General features: G+C 37.9%; 2 protein-coding genes and 1 long non-coding RNA gene across 3 annotated transcripts; 1 reads left to right on the forward strand and 2 right to left on the reverse strand.

Moving 5' to 3' along the window:
* Nucleotides 1-1714: 1714 nt before the first annotated feature.
* Nucleotides 1715-3382, reverse strand: LOC143859330 (uncharacterized). The gene is made up of 3 exons (XR_013239237.1): nucleotides 3163-3382; nucleotides 2977-3033; nucleotides 1715-2745 (listed from the first exon to the last, which is right to left on the reverse strand). It is a non-coding gene; the product is annotated as an uncharacterized LOC143859330 (long non-coding RNA).
* Nucleotides 3383-7416: 4034 nt separating this feature from the next.
* On the reverse strand, nucleotides 7417-8979 carry LOC143859425 (uncharacterized). Its single transcript, XM_077370137.1, has 2 exons — nucleotides 8138-8979; nucleotides 7417-8035 (listed from the first exon to the last, which is right to left on the reverse strand). The coding sequence occupies exons 1-2, from the start codon at nucleotides 8977-8979 to the stop codon at nucleotides 7417-7419; spliced, it is 1461 nt and encodes a 486-aa protein (XP_077226252.1).
* Nucleotides 8980-20840: 11861 nt separating this feature from the next.
* Nucleotides 20841-23756, forward strand: LOC143859154 (E3 ubiquitin-protein ligase RMA1H1-like). Its single transcript, XM_077369833.1, has 2 exons — nucleotides 20841-20985; nucleotides 22787-23756. Exon 2 carries the CDS (start codon nucleotides 22815-22817, stop codon nucleotides 23598-23600), a length of 786 nt encoding a protein of 261 aa, XP_077225948.1. The 5' UTR covers nucleotides 20841-20985; nucleotides 22787-22814; the 3' UTR covers nucleotides 23601-23756.
* Nucleotides 23757-26302: the final 2546 nt, after the last annotated feature.

Consider the following 26302-nt stretch of genomic DNA (forward strand, 5'->3'; position numbering starts at 1 on the left):
TCTCCCCATCTCCATCCTTCTAAGCTCCTCTCACTCAGTTGGGCGGACCACTTAATTCTCCCCATCTCCATCCTTCCTTCACATAATTTCAGCCTAAATTTCCTGAAATTTTGGCCCAAAAAACGAAATTTCTAGCTCTCGTTACTGTATTTCGGCCGAAAATTTGGGATTTCGACTAAAATTTCGGTTTCGGAGAGGACCGAAATTACCTCCGAAACCAAAATTTAAAAGCTTAGTTTCGACTCAAATCAAAAGGGGGCGCAAAAGTTTCCCAAGGTAACAAGTGAACTGGAAAATATTTGATGCTGTTCCATTTTATTATTTGTATGCGCACATAAAATAGGGTGTCAAATGGGGGATATATTTGTTGTAAATGTTCGTTTGACCAAAAATTTTAAGCCAAGTTTTTTTTTTGGAGGGGATGATATCTAGGAAATGCAAATCCTATACTCCTATCAATTTCTTTTTTTTTCCCAATATATTGACCCGATTGTTTTCACTGAGGTGATCATGTCTATTATGTGAAAATATGTGGAATGTTTCGGTTTCGGTCCTGACCGAAATCCGAAATTTTGGATTTAGGCCGAAATTTAAAACCATGGTTTTGGAGAGAGTAATACAACAGTCCATCTGCGAAATGCCTTCTGCCTAGCAAATCCCTAAAATATAGGGATAACTGCCATAAAAAAGGGAAAAAAAACAAAAAAAATCTAGGGGTTCAAAAAAGCAAAACAAGGGCTGTGAATATATTAACATGCCTAAACTAAACTTCGTTATACTCAGATCCAACGACTAGGATTGATTATCTAGTCGACGAACAAATTAGTAGCACGTGTCCCTTCTTCTAGAATGAAAACCTTATGCGCACGGCACTCTAGGCATAGAAAAATGTGCCACGTCACGCATTTTAAGGTTGCTTCCCTAAGGCTCTGTTCACTTGTTTTCCCGGGAAATGAAAGGAAAAGAAAGGAAAGGAATCTGACGTGGCAAAATGGAAAGGAAAGAAAAAGAAACTGTGATTTTCTCTTGCTTTCTCGCTGTTCACTTGCCCAGAAAGCGAGGAAAAATATGCAGGAAAGTAATTTTCTCGCTGTTCACTTGCCCAGAAAGCAAGGGAAAATATGCAGAAACCCATATTAAACATATTTTGCACAAGATAGCACGGCTATGGTCAACAACAACCACTTATCATTCCTCTTTGATTGACTCATCGGCACACCATCAAAACCAAGGTCTCCATTACAATCCAGTTAGTGTTCAATTATGTAGAAAACAAACTTCAGGCACACGACTTGTTTGTGGTACATCTAGAAGGAACAAAAGTACAAAACTAATTGGGTTTATCGGGTTTATTGTAGCCTGCCATAAAAGGTTCTCTCTAAACTCTCAACGTCTGTAATCAGCCAATGGAGGGTTTATTTTTATTCTATTTTATTTTTCTTTACGGAGTTTCCAAGAAGATAAGAACTGCCAGGGATCACGTGAGTTCTGCTCATAGTTTCTTTGATTCACATGTCCTGGGAGCAGATATGAGAACTTTTTTTTAATTGCAGATATTAGATCTTTCGGTTGGTAAAAAGTGTCAACTCCCAAAAAGAGATCCAAATCTGCTGGTACTTCTTCAAGACAATATATAATAAAGCATTATGTGAAATCATGACCAACACATTTTCACTTAGTCAAAGCCAAAAGACTGAAACATTACCTGGCCTAGAGTGGACTCTGTTCTGACAGCAAAGGAAGTATGAACCATGAATTTCAAAGTTTGAACCATGAAAAAACATAAATGCATGCACAGGAAGTATCCAGTTTGAGCTTCAAATACCTAATAATTTTAAAGTTTGAAGCATGGAAGAACATAAATGCATGTTCCAGTTTGATCTTAAAATAATATGATTTGGATGCAATGCTTATTCACTCTTAAACTGGTAGTATCCAACCAAAATAATATGATTTGTTTGATCAGAGTGGGCCCAATCAGAACTGCATAATATATTAACATTTCTCATAAATTTTGAAGTTTGAACCAACATAACTAAATGCATAAGTCCAAGTTAACATACTAAAAAGGAAAATACATGTAGAGGAAAGAACTAGCTTTGTTCCCTCTATAAATGAGATGCATAACCAACACAACCACCACCCACAACCACAAATGAAACAAAACAACCACAATCAACATCAACACCTCGGATCCACCCAGAAACAAAAAATATATCCCCTACCCTGATCAGCACCTCAGATCCACCACCAAAAAAATACATCCCCAACCCACATTAGCACCTCAAATCCACCACAAAAAATGCATCTCCAACCCACATCACCAACAACCAAAACACCATATATCAACACCCACATCAACACCCAACCACCAAACAACCAATACATCAACACCCAACCACCGAAACAACCAACCACCAAAACATCCATACATACAGTAACATCCAACCACCCAAACAGCCATACATCAATACCCAACCATAACATCAACTATAAATCAACATCCACAAGCACAAATGTAAAATAAAAAAATATCCACATATGAACAAAGCCCCCAAAAATATTATATAATCAAAAAATCAGAGGCAGGCCTACAAAGAGAGAGAGGTAAACTGGAGAGAGGAGAGGCATTAGAGACAGAGATGAGAGAGAGAGAGAGAGAGAGAGAGAGAGAGAGAGAGAGAGAGAGAGGGAGATCATACCAAAAACTCACAAAAATCAGATTCAGATCATACACCAGTAACCCTAAAAAAATCAAATTCAAATCAGATTATAAAATAGTAACCCTAAAAAAAATGAAACCCAAAAAAAAAATGAAACCCTAAACCCTATTCTCAAAATCAAGCACAAAAACAAACTCTTAATCTAGAGAGAGGGAAAGAGAAAAATAAACCCTAATCCATGGGAAAACGAGTTTAAAGAAAAAAAAAACCATCAAACCAAAACACAAAAAATGGCAGAGAGAGACACACATACCTTTTCTGCCCAAAAAAATGTGGCTCAAGCAATATCGTCGAAGTGCCGACGAGAGACCTGCAAAAACAGAAAAATGAGATTGATGAGAGAGAGACATGGGCGGCGGCAGAGACAAGGGGAGAGAGAGAGAGAGAGAGAGAGAGAGAGAGAGAGAGAGAGAGAGAGAGAGAGAGAGAGGCGGTTTACCTTTGTTCGCCGGAGATTTGTGAAATCACTCGCCAGAGAAGACGATTGAGATGAGACCGTAGCTAGGGTTTTTTTCCAACTGCAGAGGGGAGGTCTCGTGAGTTTACGGGCTTGATAAATTTTCTCGCGCCCGAGAGAAAATCACTTTCTTGTGGTTTTGACGGGAAAGGAAAGGATTTCAATCTCGGGAAAATGCATTTCCACGTCTTTTTTCCGGAAATAACACGTTGGATAAATTGCTTTCTCAGGAAAGAAAGAGAACATCGCTATTCCGTCTTTCTTGGGAAAATATGCCTTGTTTTCCTTTCCTTTCAATTCTCGGGAAGATGAGTGAACACAGCCTAAGGCTCTGCTCACTTGTTTTCCCGGGAAAGGAAAAGAAAAGGTTTCCCGGGAATCTGACGTGGCATTAGGAAAAGAAATCCAGGGAAACTGTGTAGGAAAAGATTTCCCGCGCCTGTTCACATGCGCAGGAACTGTGCAGGAAAATGTTTCCTGAGAAACTGCTTACCCACCTTTATCACTAGTTTTCCCGGGAAAGCAAATCCGACCAAAATAGTGGGATTTGGTTCCCACACTCGTGAGAAAAGAGACATTTCCACATCATTTTTGGCAATTTCCATGTCATTATTTGACATTTTTCATCTAGGCTTGTTACTTTCTCAGGAAAGCAAGTGAACACTAGAATTCTGTCTTGTCAAGGAAAAAAGACGCTGTTTTCCAGGGATTTGCTTTCCCCAGAACGCATGTGAACAGAGTGAAAGTGAGTTGGCATCTAGTCACCAGGGCATGTTAGCGTTAGGCACTCAACATATCGCTCTACTTTTCTCCAAAATTCCAAAAAAAAAAGAAAAAAAAGAAGTCTCTATCATATGGTGATACGGGCACTCAAAAATGACACGTCAGCAAGCAATTTGTGTTCCCTCTCTACAAATAGACGGACCAGATTGCTTCGCTGTACTTTTATCACCTTACATAAGCAAATCCAACCGTTGGACGGTGGATGAACAACCCCTACAGAGCAGAAGAGGTAAACAACACGATCAAGTTTTGATAATTCCACTCCTTTTGATATTTTAAATCGCTGTGCAGTCCAGTATTTTTCTAAAATACTATATACAAATTTTTTTGTCATAGGATGATCCAAACCGTCCATTTAATGGGCAACGACCTAAATAGGATGTGCACCAATAATTTCCTTAGGATGATTCCAACCCTTCGATCTATAGAGGTTTCTATAGGGAAATGTTATCAGCACTACTATATTTTGATGAGGGCACTCTCACTTTATTAAAAGTACGGTACGGCCAGCACCATAGGATGATCCAAACCGTCCATTAGATGGGCCACAGCCTACGTTGGAGTAGATGTAGTTTAGAAATTTTATGAGTTGATTGAAGTATTTTTGTAGGTCGCATATAAGAAGACTGGCAGGTAAAAAAAGGTTGTAATTGTGTATGATGAGGAATGTGAAGGTATTATAGATGAATGAGGGTTGTTGGATTGGGTTGTATCACTATGAATAGAATTGTGTTCATATGTATTGGTCACTGATGATTGGGTTAGAGCTTGTGTAGGTTAAAGAGGGGTTTCATAGATGACTAGTTTGTTTTTAATGATTAAATCTTGATGGAGTTTTCTGTTTTCTATTAAGTGGACACTATTTTATGAAACTTATAATATTAATCAGAGTCTGATGGGCTTATCGGGCCTGATTGGATTCAGTTTGTATGGGAGCTTTTCAAGCTTATTTGAAAATTGAGCTGAGAGGGTACCTTAATAACTAGTCTTAATATGCAGCCCGGTATAGGTCCATAGGCTTAATAGGCCCAATGTAATTCAATTCGGGCCTGTACAAATCTTAATGGGCCAATTAATTATGATCACTAGATTATATTGGTCGAAACCGTTTGGAGTTAATCAAATCTTGAGCCCAAAACTCAGAACCCAAAGTAAACTTTTAACAGTAATTTTTATCAAGAGGAATGATAGATGCAAAGGCCCTGTATATCTCTACCTTGGTGATAATTTGACATGTTATTATAATAATTGGGACGATCCTGATAGTTCTATCTTACATGTTGAATGTGAGTTTTCGTCTGTTTGACCGGACACCGATCATCTGACCGATCAAAAGCGCGGCCCACCATTCAACTTATCAAATAAGAGAATGACCCACCACCTAAAACTAGATATTTTCATTTAAAATTCGCTGTTGAAGATAAGACCACAACTAATAGGGTTTTATTTAAGAAACCGAGTACATGAAAGCTAATTTAGATAAGTATATGACATGTCTACTTATCCGAAAGATAGAAAAAAAATAATTAAAGGTTAAGCAAACGATGTCCCGATCAAGCAAGAGAGTTGTTGTATCATGGAGACAACCGGCAAGCAATGTAGCAAACCCTAATCCCATCTTGATAGCTTATCCTAGAGATTTTATATGGTGTGCGAGGGAAATCCAATATTTTTTTCCAAAAAATACCATGGGACCCACTTCGTGTTGAAAACAAAGATCAAAACATAATAAGCACAACCCACAAGAACAAAAATCCCATCCTTTCCCTTCAAGGCTTTAGATAGGCCTAGTTGAACTAACATGTCCTTCACCCCCATCTGCCATAGGGTGAAACTACCCTTTCCATCTCACCTGTTGATGTTGAACTGTGTATAACTTGATTTTACCGCAATCTCAAATCACCCTGGTGCGAACCTTCACATGGAACAATAATTTCTCGGACAATCTTTCTACCCTCCGACGAACGCTGTAACCACGTTCCAATCACAACACCTACAATTACTCCACCTTGCCTCGACAATCGCTCAATCCTGAGCTCTGATACCTCTGTTTGAGAAAATCCAACGGGCAAACCAAATCAGACTGTGTACAAATAAACCGAAAAGTACAAATAAACACGAGCTACATCTCTTTTATATCTTGGGTTTTTACTTTCCTATTTCGATTTTCCGAGGAAACAATCAACTTTCCAACAGGACAAGCAACTATCTCATGTAGGTTCAGGTTTAAGAATCTTGGATTTTCCAATAAAAATCTCTACCCGTCCTCACCCGATATAATTTCTCGGCTTGGGTAAGGTAAGGTTCAAGAAAACTCCACCAGCCAGACCCGAGTTGCAACCCTAGGCTCAAGCCTGCTGGAATTTGAAAATATAGAGCGTGCAAATATCAAATTTGATGGAAAAGATTGAATTTCAACGACTTGAGCAGTCCCGATCACTACAGTGTCACATGCCAATCTCTACAACAATAGCAATTCCTATCAGGATATCAATATCCCTTGCGACCTGAATTCGAGCTAAAAATGCCTATACTATGAAAATGTGGGCCCCACTGTCAATGGACCGCATACAGAACACATTATGCGCCACTACAGCATAGTGGGTCCAATCTTAGTTTTATAAGAACTGTTCATCTTAAGGCCTTTGTTTGAATCCCCTAATTGATAAGATATAAAAGGCAACATTCAATAGACAGTATATAGGAAACAATTCATAATCAAAGACAATAAGAGTACATTATTGAGTGTTAAGCTTACATGATTTGCGTGAATTTTGGGCCACGAGGGACCCTGTCATGATTTGCCCTATAAAATGAACCGGTCAGATCAATCTAAGGTCCCTACTGAGGCATTCCTTGGTAAGTATTATGGGACCCTGTCATTTGGTGTGGGTCCCATACTTTGAATTGATACTCGAGGCAGCGGCCCCCATTTGTAGCTGTGAATCAAAATTTACATGCGTGCAACGTGTTAAGACACTGTGTCTTTTGTGCTGATTTAATAAGATGAAAAGATGATAATTAAGAAACTCGTAAACGTAAGTTTTCGTGTAAACATAAGTTTTCGTGTAAGAGTTTCATGTTTATCTACTTGCTTTGACATAAGGGTCTGTTTGAATGCGCGGCGTAGCCTCGGAGAGTAATTGAATAAGAATTCAGCAAATGGGAAACATGCATTGGATTTGCATGGAATTACCTGGGAGCTAAGAAGCACGGGTACGGGTACGACACGACACGGGTACGCGGGTACGTGATTTTCCAAAAAACCCGGGTGCGGGTACGTTCAGGTACGTTAAATATAATAATATTTTTTATAATTTTATTAAATATTTATAAAAATTAAAAACAATTAAAGAACAATCAAATTACAATTAACATCACCAAAATAGCAAAATCTAATATTACTCCATATTTCATAAGTTCCAACTTTAAATACAAGATGTTACGATCACATCATTCATTAGATACAATGTCCGTCGCCTCATCTCCAATATCATCATCTACATCATCGGTAAAAACAACGGCTTCCAAATCCGGCCCATCGAGTGAAAGGCTAGCAACTTCAAGCACCCCAACATCTTCAAAAGAGTCAAATGAATCTCCACCTATGTCCCACATCCTCATCTCTCCCTGTGCATACTGTGGAGATCGTCTTGATAGAAGATGAAGATTACTATAAACAAAAACCAAGTCCTGAGCCCGTTGTGGAGTTATCTTGTTCCTTCTCAAAGAATGCACAAAGGAGTAAGTGCTCCAATTCCTCTCGGCACAAGATGAAGACGAAGGCTGCATAAGAAGCTTCAAAGCTAAGCTTTGAAGCATAGAAGCACACGTACCATGGACAGCCCACCAATCATGAGGCTCTAAAGTAGCTCGGTCATTGATGGAATCAACGTCATTGAATAATCCAGACTTCATAGAGAAGTGGGCAAACTCCACAGTAGCCTTCGTGCGATCTGCTGAATTGGGAAAGTACCTTTTGAGGCACTTTACCCTCTGTGCATAAATCTCTGTATCCTTATGTGGAGGAACACGATTTGAACCGGCACTATGCCATTCTTCGCTGTAATACCTTCAAGAATAGAAAAAATAATTTAGTTTCATGTTAAAAGTAGGAAATAAAGTTCACAATGAACATAACTATTAATCTAAATAAAATTTGAAGTCACCTAACCTTGGATTCAATGAATGAGCCAAGCAATGAAGCGAAGTGTTGCTCTTGTTCCAACGATCAAAAAGAATTTCTTGCACCACTTCATAAAAGCTAGACTCTTCTTCTTTTCTCTTTGCTTCATTCCTCTGGATTGCCGTCTTCACTTTCTCAATCATCGTGTCCCACATATCATAAACCAAATGAAGACAAGGCTTATCCGTGTCACACTCTCTTAGCATGTCATACATAGGAGATGTAAAAGAGAATATGTAATCGATAGAATCCCACCAAATGTCATCCAACACCTCCTCTTTCACAAACTTTGCTTTTCCTACATCATCATCTCGACAGCAATTCCATTTGTCACTAATCACCATCGATTGTAGACCTTGCTTTAAGAGTTTAAATCGCTTGAGCATCACAATAACACTCGCAAAGCGAGTCTCGGCAACGGAAAGCAACTTCAAACTATTGAAGTCGTTGAATCTGGCCAATCTCATCGAATGATTCATGATGAAATTCTTCATTAGCATGACATCTCCCGTAATATCCGAGATCCAACTACATTCTCCATAGACAATTTGATTTACTTCCACATTCTTTCCCGCACAAATGTTCTTCAAAGCAAGATTGAGTGTGTGCATCACACACGGGGTCCAAAATATGGAAGGAAATTGAGCTTTAACAAGTTGTCCGACCGCCTTGCAATTTGGAGCATTATCGGTAACTACCTGGACAACCTTATCATGTCCAACCTCATTAATGACTTCCTTCAATAAGTTGGCAATGAAATGCTTATCTTTTGTCTCCCCCGAACAATCTATCGCCTTAAGAAACATAGCTCTACCTTCCGATACCGCCATGAAGTTAATGAGAGGCCTCCTCTGTGAGTCGCTTCATCCATCACTAACAATGCTCACGCCTTTCTCCCTCCACGTGTCTCTAATAGGTTGCAACAACCTATCAATATTAGCCCTCTCTTTGAAGTAGAGTTATCCTAAGCAAGTTGTACCCCGAAGGCAAATAACCCGAAAGTGCATTGTTGGCAGCAAAAATGTAGGAACTAGCATAGTATGGGTTTCTTGCTAGGTGAAAGGGCAAGCCACCGGAGTAAAACATCCTAGCAATCTCGGCATGTAGTTGATCACGGGCCGCAATGTTGAAAGCTTTTTCAAGTGCACTCACATTTCCACTTGTCTTTCTCTTCTTCAAATCATAACTTGGAGCCACAAACATACTTGTGCAACTCAATGATCCAGTACTCGACGATGGCGGCAATGACACTTTCTTGGGAGCATTTTGCTTCATAATCTCTTTGGCCTCTTCCTCCATCCTTTGCATAGCAACTAGATCACTCGTCTTCACTTTAGGACATGCTCCGATTCCTTGTCCGGCTATCTTTAACAAGTGTGCTCTAACCTTTGTGTACGAGCTACTAAAATTCTTCTGACAATAATTGCACTGCCACTTTACATTCCCTCCACCTTTAGGATCTTTATCAAATCTCGACACATGCTTCCACAAAGGCTTCGAGACATCTTCATCTGTAGGAGGTGTCACACTAGCACCGGATGAAGACATTCTTAAATCTATTAAAAGAACAATGAACAGATTATTGGAATAAAATATACAACAAATTATTGAATAGATATATAATAAAATATCTATTCAATGAACAATGAACAGACTATCACAGTATAAAAATATCAAATGAACATGGCCTAAATGTGAGCCCCGAACAGATTATTGGACTCAAAATTAAACAAAATTTTGAATCGAATAATCAGTTTTGGACTGTCAATCGGTTGACACAATCCCAAATGAACATTTAGGCCCTTTTAATTTTGGATTTTTGCACTTCTCAACCCAACTTAAGTCCAAAGCTGATTATTGGACTGAAAATTACAAAATCCAAAACAAATAGGGCCTAATAATCTGTTTTGGACTAAATCAATTTTCAAAATCCAAAAAAAAACAGAGAGAGAGAGAGAGAGAGAGTAGCAGAGAATTCTGAGCTCCCTCTCATTTGAATCCATATCAAATGAACAGGACATAAATGTAACTCTGAGCTCCAAACAGATTATTGGACTCAAAATTAAACAAAATTTTGAATCCAATAATCAGTTTTGGACTCTCAACAGGTATTACACCCCAAAAACATATTATTGCACCCAAAAAACAAATAGACAAACAATTAGTTTTGAATCCAACAGATTATTGCACCAAAAATAACATTTACGCCCTGTTTGTTTCGGATTTTGAGAACAGATTGTGAGTCCGAAGCTGATTCTTGGACTCAAAATTAGACTCAACAGATTGTGAGTCCAAAAATCTGCTTTGGACTCAAAATCGATTCACAAAATCCAAAAAAAAAAAAACAGATTCACAAAATCCAAAAAAAAAGAGAGACAGAGATACAGAGAGAGAGAGAGAGGTTGAGAGAGAGAGTGACAGAGAGAGAGAGAGGTCGAGAGAGAGAGAGAGGCTGAGAGAGAGAGAGTCATGGAGAGAGATGGAAACAGAGAGAGAGGCTGAGAGAGAGAGAGAGAGTAACAGAGAGAGGCTGAGAGAGAGAGAGAGAGAGTAACAGAGAGAGGCTGAGAGAGAGAGAGACGGAGAGAGAGAGGCTGAGAGAGGCTGAGAGAGAGAGACGGAGAGAGAGAGAGAGGATGAGAGAGAGAGAGACGGAGAGAGAGAGAGAGGTTGAGAATCATAGAGAGAGAGAGGTGAGAGGGAGTGAGGATTACAGTTAAGGTTTGCCGGAGGAGAGGGAGCTCGCCGGAGTGGAGGAAATCTCGTCGGAGAAGAGGGTTTAGGGTTTGAGAGAGGGAGAGAAATGATCGGGGTTTTTCCCCTTTATTTGTTTTTATAAACACCCCCCCATATGTTATAACCACACCCCTTTAAGTTGCTAAAACAACCCCCTTTTCTTTAAAAAAACCCACCAAACGTGTCGGGTACGCGTGGGTGCGCACCCGCGACGCACCCGACACGTACCCAGACTTAAAATTTGGGTTTTAAAAAAAAAAATATAGGGTGCGTACCCGCACCCCATACGTGTGGGGTACGGGTACGGGACCCCCGGAGAGTACCCTTGCTTCAGAGCCTGGGAGGATATCGGTAAGTAATGTTAGAGAGAGAGAGAGAGAGAGAGAGAGAGAGAGATTTTTCAAGCAAAATTCCACCTTTTTGGGGGATTTTGGTTTGGAAGTCATCAGGAGACCGGAGACAAGAATTTCACCTTAAAAGACATGCAATAATTATCAAGGAGACATCCCAGGGAGTCTCCGAAGAGTTCAATGCAATATTGGCAACGAAATGAGAAAGTATCGGAGTTTAATATCAACTTCCCAGGGAGTTCAATTTTATGTTAGGAGATCCCCACTCCTTATCAGCATCTCGTGTACGATACTCTTCTACATGTTGTGTCTAGGATTATGTAACGTAAAAAAACATGCAAAGACCTTTGACTAAACGAAAAAAAGAAAGAGCTTAAAGTTTTCAAAGATGAATGGGATTGAATTTAGTTTTTTATTCTAGAACAAAAAAACTTGTTCTTTTATTTTAGAATGAAAAAATATGATACTTGGCATGCACGAACATTATCCATGTGAAAACTATATGTTTTTGTGACTAAATTTTTACTAGTCGAAAGTAGACAGTAAGGTAATTGGATTACTAATCCGTAGCCTCACACTTGTGTAACACGCAGGCAAATATTAGCCTGGAGTTAGCCTAATCTAAGTGGCAATGGACATGACCTAAGGCTCTGCTCACTTTGGTTCCTTGGAAAGCAAATCCCTGGAAAACAACCTTTTTTTTCCTTGACAGGACCTTGAAAAGACAGAATTCTGGTGTTCACTTGCTTTCCAGGGAAAATAGAATTACACATGTGGAATTTCTACAATAAGTCAAAAAATGACATGGAAAAGCCCATTTCCCCTCCTTTTTAGGGATTTCATTTCCGACAAAAAACACTCGGATTTCATTTCCCTGGAAAATTAGTACAAAAAGAAGGGCAAGCAGTTTCCCTGGAAACCTTTTCCTGCGCAAGTGAACAATCCAGAAACAGTCCAGGGAAACCTTTTCCTGCACAGATTCCCTAGATTTCTTTTCCTAATGCCACGTCAGATTTCCGAGAAACATTTTCTTTTCCTTTCCTGGGAAAACAAGTGAACAGAGCCTAAGATAAGAATGACAATTAGAGGTGTTTCGATCTAGGGAAACGAAAATTATGGAAAATAATATTTTCCATGAAAAAATATTTAAATTTTTTTTTTTTTTTAGGGACAAATAGGTATGCAATTTTCATTATCACTTGCAGATAATGAATTTTTTTTCTGTGAACGTATAGTTAAATCTGTCACTATTTTTTATTTTTTTTTTAAAAAAAGGGTTTTCTTTTTGTTGATTTTTAACATTGATTTTGAAAATGACTTCGCGTGCAGTAATTTTCGAATCTTTATTTGCAAATAATGACCAATTTCACTGGCATTCAAAGGGGCCCTAAAGTTCTTTACATCATAAAACTTAGGCAAAGAATTTGTACATATTTGCCCATAATGTGAGTCTGCTTGTGAAATATGTGGACATAAATAGTTGTGAAAGACACTTACAGAGACTATGTTTTCGAAATTTTACATAGAATTACATAGAAAATATTCTTTTTAGAAAGAAAAAAACACTTTAAAGAGCAAGACAACCATAAACATAGTCAAAATTGTTGGTGGGAGACAATGACCCTAAAGAGTTGGGGGGTCATATCAGAGAAGTTGAATTTGAACACTCTTTCTAGTTGTGGTTGTGTGTGTGTGTGTGTGAGAGAGAGAGATGCTTGGGCCATTTTTGGCCACCATAAAAAAATATTCCATTGAATATTTGTAGGGCCATTTGTAAGAGATTGGAGGGAGATAGATACTTGAGTGTTAGCCGAGGGCACCATGAAAAGCTCATAAAAACCAAATCTAAATATGTATTTCACTGTCACTAGTTTTTAGGGAATTTTGATGCTATCTCTACTCCTGCCCACTTAATTCCCTCCATCTCCATCCTTCTAAGCTTCTCTCTCACGCAGTTGGGTGGAAGAATATTCCGTTGAATATTTTTTTTGTGGTTGCCAAAACTGGCCTTAAAGTCATCTAGGTGCTGTTTTAGGCATCATGTTCTGCTGTTGAACTCAATATTATTGCTCCAATCCATGGCATTCTGGTACAGTAATTTGGTTTGGAAAATAATGGAAAATGCCAAAAAGACAATGCTTGTTATAAGGCTTGTTCCTAACATATACTCTCCATTATGTGTTTGTTAAATGATCTTCACTCCTTTATTCGTTGAGCATGAAAATTGACACTCCTACCTAATTTCATGTACAATTTTACTTATTAGGAAAGCTCCCGCTATTCTGAAGTATGATCTAATGATCTAAATCTACTTCTCACATGTAGCTGCATAGACCAATTCCGATAATGTGTTTGATATGATAAAAACAAACTATAGAGATCGTCTATCGATCTTAGTACTAATGCAAAAATGTCTTTATTCATTATTTAAAAATGCAACTGTCTTAGACCCTGTTTGTTCTCCACTTTCACAATCAATTGTGAGCCCAAAATTGATTATTGCACTCAAAATTACATTTAATTTTGAATCCAATAATCAGCTATGGGTTCACAATCAGTTGTATGCCTCAACTTCTTTTCCGTTCTTATTGTATGCCTCAAGTTTTGGAAAAACTTGATAAGAATGACTTTGTCGTCCTCTAATAATTTTTAGTGGATTTCTCTCGGAGTTTGTCCCGTGGTTTTTCCCTTCACGTGCAAGGATTTTCCACGTTAAATCTTGTGTTTTTTATTTGTTCTCCGCTATTACTCCATTTTTTCCATAAGTCCATTGGTTCATTAGCTTATCTTCCTGAAGTCCATTTATTATTGCAATTTTTCCACAAGTCCTTGGATAAGGAACATAAATTCCAAAATTAATGTGCCCTCTTACCAAATTAAAGCCTCTCCCCCCCCCCCCCCCCCCCCCCCCCCCCCCCCCCAAATTAATGCGCCCTCTTACCAAATTAAAGCCTCTCTCACTCCCCCCCCCGCGCGACTTTGTACATCCTTGATAATTTGTCCCCTTTTGTTAATCTTTTTCCTTATAAATGAACTTTATTTTCTTGAAATGAAAAAACAAATTTGGGAAAGAAAAATAAAAGAGGCAACTAGTGGGTCACCATCATAGAATGATCCAAACAGTTCATTTGCTAGGCCACAACATAAATAGGCTGCACTTGTAGATCATCTCGGTAAGATGATCCTAACCACCGATCTATAAGGGTAGGATATTTATAACCCTCCTATCCATAAGGGACTGCAAGGTATAGAAACCTCTAAACATTGGAGGGTTAGGATCGTTTTATGGAGTTGATTTACGAGGTGTGGCCTAACAAATGAACGGTTTGGATCATCTTATGAAGTGGGGTCCACAATACCTTTTTGAAAATAATGGACTTCACAACACATCACAAAATCTGGGAAACTTTTCAAAAAAAAAAAAAAAAAACCACAAAATCTTGCAAACTATTGAGACTTTCAAACTAGAAATCGATCCCTTATGCTACGTTTGGTTGCTTGGACTGGCTTGGAGAGTAGTGGAATAGGAAGTCAAAAGAAAGAGGCAAGAATTTTGATTTGCCTAGAATTACCTCCGAAAATTGTGTAGTAGGAGAAAAAGCAGGGGGGAGGGGGGGACTCGAGTTGGTGGGAGAGAAGAGAGCATCAGCAATCCCTAAAAAATAGTGAAAAATACCTATTTAGGCCATGTCTGGCTATCAGGATTTTTTTTATGTTATGATATCTTAGTGTCTCCAAGTGGTATGAAAGGGCAACCAATGAGTTGAGGGTGAGATGTCGCTAAAATAATCAGCAAAAGTCAATCAGATTTTGATTTGAGTTGAGTTTAATTTTTCTTAATTTTTCAGGCTTTTCTTGTCCTCTCCTCATTGTCCCTCTTGTATCTCTCCCTCTCCAAATGTCCCTAAACATTAGATAAGCTAATATTCTAGGGAAAATAATTCTTGGTAGCCAAACGTGCAATTAAATTTAGTTTTTGATTTTTTTCCTCTCCTGCCAATCTCTCCCTACTTACCCCTACAAATTTTCCAAGAAATATTTTTCAAGGTTGCCAAACATGGCCATAGTGTAAAAAGTGAGGGCTTCTAGAGAAGAGGACTGTTGAACATAGACTTGATTTTCACTTCTTTGTTTGTTGCTTTGACCAGAGGTCAATTTATCTCTGGTGAATTCTCCAACACCGAAAGTTCCATGTCCTTATTTGTGTATCATCCATCTGAAGACAAAACAATATTGGGAAATGGGACCCACTTCTTATCTCTAGTAAGGTAAGCAGGGCCCACTTCTTGTCAGCCTCTAGTGTATCGAGTTTAGACCTTCTAGATGTTGTCCCTTGGTTTATGCACATATACTCCCCCCCTAGTAATATTAAGAGACAAACGAACTTCCACAAAGCTTCCGATAATGTAAAAAAACATGTATGAAGCCATTTGACTCATTTAAAAAAACCTAAAAAAAAAAATTCAACGATTCAAGCCAGCTGAGAAACGTAGTTCTAGAACGACATGTGCAATGACCACAATACCCTTGTCCTACATTGTAAAATTTTATTCATAAAAAAAAAAGGGCAGTGATAAATCGGCTCCCCAAGTGGATAAATCGACTCCCCATATGTCTATCTCTCTCCTCTTTCTCTCTCTAACCTATAGGAGAGAGAAAGACACATGGGGAGTCGATTTATCAATTTGGGGAGTCGATTTTTCACTCCCAAAAAAAAAATTCAAAATTTTTAATTCTAGAACGACATGTGCAATGACCACAATACCCTTGTCCTACACTGCATTGAGCATGTAATTGTGACAGTTGATTAAGACGTCCCACTCGGATGGGACAGTACCCTTGTCCCACCTTCATTATTTGGATATTTTTCGTAGTTTAACAACTAATTTTAAGAAATTTAAATGAAAGGTATCGTGGGTGAAAATGTGTATTTTAGTCCTATTTATCAATATCAATATAATATATATAGATACTAGTCGCAGTCCCGTGTGATCCATGGGGTGCCCGAAAGATGCACGGGACGGCCCAAAAAAGAAAGTTTTATAACTAAATTAAAGAAAGCTTTATAACATTTTTCTTTTTCCAGAAAATTTCTGCAATCCAAATATGAAAAAAATGCTGATACTTCTAGTAAGAAGAGGGTTTGGACTTAGTCTTCTTCTCCATTTCATGCAATAATGTTAGAGTTTGAGCACATATTGACATTGGACGTATGGATAGATACCATATGCGTTTTGGAAATGCAGAGGTAGAGAGATCTTTAGAAATATAGCAACACGGGTAATGTGGGAGAGGGATTTTAGGGATATGGGAGGAAAGAGGAAACAAGTAGTTGATATTAGATAGGGTAGAGATAATGTAGGGATTCTATATTTCAATATTTCTATTAAGAGAGAGAGGGTGAGGTGGCTTTTGGAATTCTTATACAGAACCCACTTTTAGAATATATATATATATATATATATATATATATATATATATATATATATATATATATATATATATTTTTATTTTTATTTTTTGTTTTTAAATTTAGTTTGGAATTTTTCTTTTGTATTAAGAGAGAGAGTTAACGTTTTTTCCACTCGTATTAAGAGCCCTAAATGCGTTAAATGCGTTTTAGAGACTTAAAATATAGAAATATACTAAAAAATATAGAAAGAGCCGAATGCGGTAAGCAGAGGGAGCGCCACGTGGCACACCCTCAGCGTATTAGATTTGCAACTTTCTTTTAAAACGAGGAAAATTAATATTTTTGAATAACTTTTCAATGGAAAATGAGTTTAACAAATGCTGGAAAATTCATTTTCCATGGAAATTTTTTATTGAAATCCGAAGAGAAAGAATCACATGTTTTGATTCAAACCTTCCAGATTTTGGGATTTGAGATTTCCGAAATCTTGACTCTTGACTGAAATATGAATAGAATAGGATTATCTTTAAAATTTAGAAAGAGACACCGAATTTTGGTTCAAACATAATTAGAATATTTGAGAAAAGAATAAGTCTCACTGATTTCTGATGCAAATAAATATTAAAAAATTTTGGCCATCCACATGTAGAGAGTGGTATTTTGGTTATTTTCCTGATGTACAAAAGTATTTTGGTCATTTTTATGCTTTTTTTTTTCTTTTTTTTTAATTATAGATGGATACACTTAATTTCCTTATTGATGTTATTTTTTATTATAGAAGAAAAATAGGAGAGGAAATAGGCGTAGAATAGAGATTAATTAGGTGAGGAAAATGAAAAATTCGGTGTAGTTATTTTTTTAGTCGGTACGTTTGGACTATATGAAATAACAAAAGGGAAATGAAAAAATAAATAAATTACCTCGCAATAATTTGTTGTGGGGGAGAGAGATTTATGGCAACGAAGTAGAAACGCTAATGAGTCAAAGAGAGATTTTAGGAATATTTGTGATACGTTTTGGATTTCTTTCTATCTACATAAAAACTCTTTGTTTACATTCTAACCGTTGGAATAAAACGTTTGTGACGTTTCGCAACGTTTGTGACGTTTTGGAATAAAACGTTTTCGATTTGTGATATGTTTGTTACGTTTGAAATCAGAAACCGAATAAAGCGGTTATTAGAAACTTGGTTGAATGCATCAAAAAATAAAATAAAAGGGCTAAATGCGGTTGGAAATGAATAGATGCGTCAAAAAAAGAAGAAGGGCTGAATGCAGTTTGCAGAGGGGGTGCCACGTGGCACACCCTCAGTGTACCACATCCAGCTTTATATAGATAGTATAGATATGGAACTGATATCAGCACAACCATGTTTTAATAATAGCACAGAACCACCTTGTCTTTTCTGTTTCAATTATCTTGGGAAGAACTTTTTGATGACTACAATAACGTTTTTAGAACTCTTTAAATACTAAATGACAAGATGCTTCAGTGAAAATATCAAAACATGGTCGTGCTGATATCATTTCTCTACATATGATCATGGCAAACTTTGGTTAAATAAAACTTTATAAAATTTAGGGAAATGATATGCCCCCCTTCCCCCCTCCCCTGCTCCCGCTCCTTACGGTTTATGGGAGAATGGTTCACTGCTTGAGATAAATTCACTCCCTTTAACGTTTTTTTGCCTTTAAAACTGAACTAATAACGTTAAAGAGAGTGGGGGATTTTATCCCAGGGGGGATATCATTCCCCAAAATTTAAGGCCCCTTGTAAATAAAACTTGAAGTACCATGTTTCTAGTTACTTTTATTCATTTTTATTTTTGAATGGCCGAGTTACTTTTATTCATATCTAATAAAAAATGGAAAAGCAAGAACAAAATTTTCATAAGAAATGTTTTTTCTTTCAATCAAAACAGAGATAAGTGGGACACAGCTTGTGATGTTTTCATGTCATATGTATAATTGATTAATTGTGGACTAGAAATAGTGGAGATGTAGACTAGTTGAGATGTAGACTTTGTGGAGGCTAAGTTTTTGGAACTTCATCTAGAAAAGGCCCCTTCTAGAAAAAGCAATATGGTCAAAATGGTTGATGGGGAAAAAAATTGGCCACAGCTCTTTCCAGAAACACGAATGCTGGAAAGGAATGAAGAGGAAAAGGCTCGTTTTCCATGGCAAGCCTCTTTCCGATATATTTAATCGGATATATCGGAAAGCAAATCTCGGAAAAAGTAAATTTCCACATCATTTTTAGCCTTTAAATAAGAAATTTCATATCTGATAATAGTTTTTCCTGGAAAAGAAGTGAACACAGAAATTCTACCTTGTCAGGGAAAAAAAAGGCTGTTTTCTAGGGCACTAGGGAAAAGAAGTGAACAAAGCCTATGGGAAAGGTTCTAACCTGCGCATGGAAGCGAACAAGGTTAACATGCGCCTTGTTATACTACTTAGGCTGCAACTTGCCCGACCCGAAAATAATATGGGTCGTGTTTAGAAATCATAGGTCTTGGGTAGGGTCGGATTTTAAATTGGAAAATCCAACTCAATCTTGAGTAGGACCGGGTTTAAAGAAAAGAACAAAATAGAAACCCGAAATCCAACCTAACTCATATGGGTGTACCGTGACTACAATAACATAGCAAATTATTTTCTAATATATTGATACAATTGTTTTCACTGAGGTGATCATGTCTATTATGTGAAAATATGTGGAACATTTCGGTTTCGGTCCTGACTGAGGCCGAAATTTAAAACCATGGTTTTGGAGAGAGTAATAGAGTCCTTCTGCGAAATGCCTTCTGCCTAGCAAATCCCTAAAATATAGGGATAGCTGCCATAAAAAATAAAAAAAAAAAGGAAAAAAAAATAAAAAATCTAGGGGTTCAAAAACGCAAAACAAGGGGCTGTGAATATATTAACATGCCTAACCTGAACTTCGTTATACTCAGATCCAACGACTAGGATTGATTATCTAGTCGACGAACAAATTAGTAGCACGTGTCCCTTCTTCTAGAATAGAAAACCTTATGCGCACGGCACTCTAGGCATAGAAAAACGTGCCACGTCACCCGTTTTAAGGAACCTTTATCAGTAATGAAAGTGTGTTGGCATCTAGTCACCGGCGCATGTTAGCGTTAGGCACTCGATAACATATCGCTCTACTTTTCTCCAAAATTCCAAAAAGAAGAAACAAAAAGAAAAAGAAAGAAGAAGTCTCTATCATAACTCATAAGGTGATACGGGCACACAAAAATGACACGTCAGCAAACAATTTGTGTTCCCTCTCTACAAATAGACGGACCAGATTGCTTCGCTGTACTTTTATCACCTCACATAAGAAAATCTAACCGTTGGACGATGGATGAACACCCCTACAAAGCAGAAGAGGTAAACGACACGATCAAGTTTTGATAATTCCACTCCTTTTGATATTTTAAATCGCTGTGCAGTCCAGTATTTTTCTAAAATACTATATACAAATTTTTTTGTCATAGGGTGATCCAAACCGTCCATTTAATGGGCAACGACCTAAATAGGATGTGCACCTATAATTTCCTTAGGATGAGGGCACTCTCACTTTATTAAAAGTACGGTACGGCCAGCACCATAGGATGATCCAAACCGTCCATTAGATGGGCCACACAGCCTACATAGGCTGTGCCCTAAAAATCATTTCCATAGGTTGATCCTAACTCTCCGATCTGAATGTTAGAGGGTTGATCCAAACCCCTTGATCGGATAATCCTATAGAATTGACTTTTGGGCAACAAGTGTTCGATCAATGAACGGTTTGGATCATTCTATGGTGTGGGCCATACAGTACTTCATGAAAAATGCTGGACAATACTGGCATAGATCATATAAAATCTCTCACATTAAATGTAGCACGTTTGAAAGCTGGTTGTTGCCATTTTTGTCCCACGGCAGGGTCCCACTCACCTCTAAAAAAGGCATAAAAAAAAAGACTAAAATGCGCCGTGGTACCACGGTGGGTACCACGGCGCAGTTTAGTATTTTTTTCTTCTTCTAGAGAGATTCTTTGCCCTTCTCACACTAGACTGTAAAAACTCCCAAAAAAAAAAACCACTCACTCGTGTCTTCTACGCACTCTCACGTGCCACGTAATCAAACGCGTTTAGCTGCCCCTTTCTTTATCCCTTCCCTTCTATAAATACCAGACGCTGTAATTTCAATCTTCTCAACAATAGCCCACAGCATTTTATTCTCCCTGTCTTCTCTCTCTCTAAAATACAAGATCGGATTTTTCATTGGAGCTCTCTGCAACAAAGCTTCAAAGGAGCAGAAACAGATCTCATTCCTATACACAAATCGGTAAGATTTTACACCTTTGCTTTTCTTTTCTCGATTTCTTTCCTTTTTATACTATACACTATCTCTGTTTCATTTTTCTGGAAGATCTTTCTCAGATTAGATACAGATCATACCTTTTGTGCTTTGTTTCACTTTTTATATCCGTTTCTTAGTTTTTTTTCGTTGTTTTCTGTTTTCTTTAGCTAAATGCTTGTATAGATAATAAAAAAAAAGATCAGATCGACTCATTAACCAGTCAGAGAAATTGATGACTCGTTGAATCGTCCATAAAACGAGTTACAGGGAGAAAAATCGATGAGATCGTTCGGTGAACGAGTCAGAGATAATGATAACTCGTTTTCCTTACGAATTTGCATCGTGATTGTCGCTATAAACGACAGAGTAGAGGAATTTTTCTTAGAATCGTCCGGAAAACGAGTTACCGGATTGGTTTGGTAAGGGCGTAAATCGAAGGATTAGAAAGATTATTTTCATTGAATCGTCCACAAAAACAAAAAAAAGGAGTATTATTTTGTAGATTATTTGAAGGAATAATCGGAGAAATTAATAACTCCGTTATGTGAAAGCTGCCTTAATCGATTCTTTTGGTGGAATAATGTAGAATGAGATTGAGAGAAAGCATTAACTTCCTATAGATTTCATAGGTGAAGGCCTTAATCGGAATATTCGAATGATTCGTTGGATGAATCGCTTTCTTGGCCTGAGAAATAGAAATCTCTGTTTGACCGATAAACACGTCTCCGTATTTCTTTTTTATTTTCCTTTTTACAAGGCTTCTCAAAAATCACATGTTCAATCTCGATTGAATCTCAGTCACCATTTCTTGAGGAAATCAATCCCTAAATCAGAGAGGCCCTGAGATATCGTGAGTTATTCTACTTATTTCTTTTGCTTCATCTGGATCTTTGTTAATTTCTTAAATTTTCCCGAAAAAAATACCTTTTATCCTAAAATAAGTATTTTAGTTTTCATTATTGTTCATCAGAAGCTGTGATCTGAATAAGTATTTTAATTTTCATTTATCTTCCTCCCTTGTGTTCCTTGTTGGGTAGGTAATCTGTGATTGAAACTTGGATCTCAAGGTTGAAGAGCAGAACCTTAACCAATCGAGCTATAGAGGCTCAACCCCTGCCCTTGCGTTCTTTATCTCTTCTCTTTTGTGCTTTAGAATGAGCAAATTATAGAATAAAACATAAAGAATAGGTTCCTCAAAATTCGTTATTAGGAGCAGCTACACTTTTTGAATTGATGAACAAAATGTTACGGTCCCAAGTGGAGGCCTTCTTAGGTATGGGACTTAGCCTGGTATAGGACAGGTAAAGGGCCTGGCCTAATGCGTTCTATCATCTCTTTCGACCATTTGGCGCGTTTGTAATAAGGAAGTGCTAAGATAACACTAGTCCTACATTTAATTTCTGAAATCTAAAGCAACATTTTTCCAACAAAAAAAAATCATAAAACAACCTCAAGCTTTACATAAGCACAAGTTGCATTACTTTACCTTGTCTTGTTCAGCTGTGAGTATTTTGAACTTATCCATTTGTCCATTACTAGTGGCAGCACCTTTCACTTTTTCCTTGTTTGTTGAGTATAATCCGGGTAGTGACGTGCATATTACGTTTTCTCCTTTTTGTTTGTTTTTTAACGTATGACATAAAGCATCGTCCACTTGCTAGCATCTATTCATCACAGCTTTTCTATATATAGCATGCTTCTGCCAGTATCCCTTTTCAATTTGCTCTGTGTTACTAAAGAATCCCTTCAGATCAATCATCTAACCTTGTTCTTTGTTTTGTTTCAGGATTAAAAACCCTTCCAATCCAGATCCCATGGATATAGCAGATAGATACCTTCAAGAAGCCATTGAAGAGTCTCTACCCGAGCAAGAAGAAGAACCAAAGAAGAAGTGGGATTCTTCCAGCTTCGAACTGTCTAAGACTGCCTCAGAAAACCCAACAGGTTGCTTCGATTGCAACATCTGCTTAGACTTCGCACAAGACCCAGTAGTCACACTCTGTGGCCACTTATACTGTTGGCCTTGCATCTACAAATGGATAACCATGGACAAGAGTCCCACCCCTTCCCAACAGTGCCCCGTCTGTAAAGCCGCAGTCTCAGAGTCCACCCTAGTCCCACTCTACGGCCGCGGCCTACCCCCAAAACCCCCCAAAAAAGAAGCCACCAAGGTGTCCTTATCAAAACTAGAAATCCCCCGAAGGCCACCCGCAACTCGCTTGGACTCCTCCTCCCCCAATTCTCCATCAATTAATCCCCCTAATCACTACCACCACCAACATATTCATCAACACCAACATTTCCATCAACATTACTCTCCCTACAACACCCAATACTCGTCCTCTCCTTCCATGAATTTTCAGTCCCAGATCTTTCATCCGACGGCTAACGCCTTGGCCGATATGGCTGTTTCGGTGCTCCCATGGTTGTTCGGCTGTACCGGTGCAGTGGGGATGTTTTCCTCTTCTAACCAACAACAGTCTCTTCTTGTTCCTGGGACTCCGAGGTTGAGACGGCAAGAGATTCAGGCGGAGAGGTCGCTCAGTAGGATTTGGGCCTTCCTTTTATGTTGTTTTGTTTTGTGCTTTGTATTCTTCTAAGCTCTGTCCAGGACTCTCTTTACTCTGGTATACTTGTATATATCATGTTAAAAATGAGTTATTGAAAGGGATATAGAGATGTCCCCTCTCTACTTTGCTGGAAGAACTCTTTTTGAGCTTTATGCTTTTATGGAATGAAAATAGCTATTTCTTCTCCTCCTCCTTGTTTTTTTTATAACTTTTGTGGTTAATGTAAAGACTGGAATGCCATTAATAAAAAGAGAGTACCAATACAAATTCCATTACACTAGTATGATTGTTCTTTTTGGCAATCAGAAACTAATTGAGAATAAAAAAAGAAATGAAAAGGAAGAGCCAAAAACCAAGAATTAGACAAAGGGAGCGCCGCATGGTTAGGTGTGAGGGGTGTGCTGACGGACAATACCTATCTAGTAAGGGAAATGATTTTAGCACTATGCTCTTTTGCTTATGTAGCGAATGCTTCTTGTCTTTTAGTGTTTAAAGGGCTGTCAAAAGGTTATTTACATTTCCCAAAAAGCTCTGAACACACCAGTTAAAAACTAATGCTCTGTTTGGTTGCCGGGTTTTTTTTGTTCCCGGGAGTTATGTGGGAGAAAAAAATACCCTGGGAGAAGGTGGGAAAAAAAAGTCCTGGAAGTATCCTGGTAAAATAAAAATCCCATGTTTGGTTATGTGGGAGAAAAAAATACCCTGGGAGATATGATGGGAGAAAAAAAAACCTTTGTTTGGTTGCTTGAACTGTTGGGTAGAAAAAAAATTCTTCTCAAGCTTATTTTTGGTTCCTGAGTTTATTTTTGTTCCTGGGGTTATCTTGGGATGGGATGAAAAGGCAATCATTACAAAAGTGGGATTAAAAAATTCACCCCACAAGTAATCATTACAAGAGTGGGATTAAAATAAACCTAGTGCTAAAAGGCAACCAAACATGGGATGGGACCAAAATTTAACTTACTCTCCCACAAAACTCCCAGGCACAAAAAATACCCAGCAACCAAACAGAGCATAAAAGACAAGAAACTTTCCTCTGCATACCTATGGTTTTAAATTTCGACCGAAATCCGAAATTTACTGAAACCGAAATTTCCCAAAATTTGATATTTCGCGAAATACCAATTTTGGAATTTTGGTCAGAAATTTCGGTTCGAAATTTTGAGAAAAACGGCATTTAAAAATTAATAAATAAATGTTACAAAATTTCAGAATTTTTTGAAATCTTAGTCCCAAATTTCGAAGCTTAATAATACCAAATTTCGGACCGAAACTTCGGATTTCAGTGGGGTCCGAAATAGGTACCGAAACCAAAATTTAAAACCTTGTGCATATCAAAAGAGTGGAGTGCTAAAATCATTTCCCATCTACTAATTAATATTTGCTAATAACTTATAAAGGATTTGCTAGGGACCATCACCAAAGGCATCTCAGGGACCGACTATTGCATAAGAGAACAGCCACATATGCTCACCTTTTGTGTTATTCATTTAATTCAACCTATGTGGGTGCTATCTCATGCACCAGCCTGTCCATGAATTGCCTTCTGCAATAGTCCCTAGTAAATCCTCTTATATAAAATAGGGACACCAACAATATTAATTATTAGAGCTCCAGGTTGGGTTCCACAACACTTGAAGGAAGGGTTTCTGCATTGTTTCTGATGCGGAAAACAAAAAAGCCAAAAAAGATGTGAATCACATTCAGCAAGCTTAACACTACTGTATTTTGATGAGGGCACTCCTCACTTTATTAAAAGTACGGCATGGCCCGCACCATAGGATGATCCAAACCGACCATTAGATGGGCCACAACCTAAATAGGTCGTGCCTCAAAAATAATTTCCATAGGTTGATCCTAACTCTCCGAGGGTTGATCCTAACCCTATATAGATATGAGGGTTAGGATCAACCTATGGAAATAATTTTTGAGGCACAACCTATTTAGGTTGTGGCCCATCTAATGGTCGGTTTGGATCATCCTATGGTGCGGGCCATACTGTACTTTTTAATAAAGTGAGGAGTGCCCTCATCAAAATACAGTAGTGCTGATAACATTTCCCTAATAATAATCTCTATATCATATAGATGTTGAAAGAAATAGGGCAATGAATTGTGTTTATGGTTCTTTCCACATCAAGTTTTGGTGGGTATATTGGTAGGTATTTTTTTCAGTATCTTTAACCAAATTTGTGAACATTCTTGTGGGAGGATATTAAATTGATGGTCAATTTGTTCAGCTACTTTTTCAATGATTCTAAATCAAATTAATTTATCATCTCTCACAAATCATAGTGGGGCCCTCCAAATAACTTGGTTTCTCAGCAGCTTCCAACTGTTTTGGTGAACACTCCCTTGTTTCAATAATGGCAGTCCTCCCTTTCTTTCACACTAGTTTCATTGCTCCATGTAGCTTTTGTTGCTACGATAAAGAGAGGAGTGGCATTATCAGACATTGATTTGAATCCTCTATATTATATAAACTTCAGACTTTAATTAGGATGACAACATAGGGGCTGGATGTGTTCATATGGTTAAGTCCACTCTTATGTAGCTAATGTCAAAGATATTTGAAGCCTCCGTACGCCTTTCATTTGAAAAATTAGTGCTAATGATGTATTAGCTTCGGTAATTTGGAAAGAAACATTTTAATATGGATCTATGGAAGAGGATAAGCAATGGATTTTAGCATGGTTCAGACCATAAAGAGATTTACATACATTTTTCTCACAA

This window comes from Tasmannia lanceolata, unplaced genomic scaffold (assembly GCF_043159265.1).
Source record: "Tasmannia lanceolata isolate RefF3 unplaced genomic scaffold, GAP_Taslan_0.1 ptg000029l, whole genome shotgun sequence".
Lineage (NCBI taxonomy): Eukaryota > Viridiplantae > Streptophyta > Magnoliopsida > Canellales > Winteraceae > Tasmannia > Tasmannia lanceolata.

Bases quoted from the DNA above. Each gene is read 5' to 3' on its own strand.
- LOC143859154 (XM_077369833.1), top strand. From the start codon at position 22,815: ATGGATATAGCAGATAGATACCTTCAAGAAGCCATTGAAGAGTCTCTA.
- LOC143859425 (XM_077370137.1), bottom strand. From the start codon at position 8,979: ATGGCGGTATCGGAAGGTAGAGCTATGTTTCTTAAGGCGATAGATTGT. The intron at 8,036-8,137 runs GTTAGGTGACTT...CTATTCTTGAAG, and splicing joins GCTCATTCATTGAATCCAAG to GTATTACAGCGAAGAATGGC.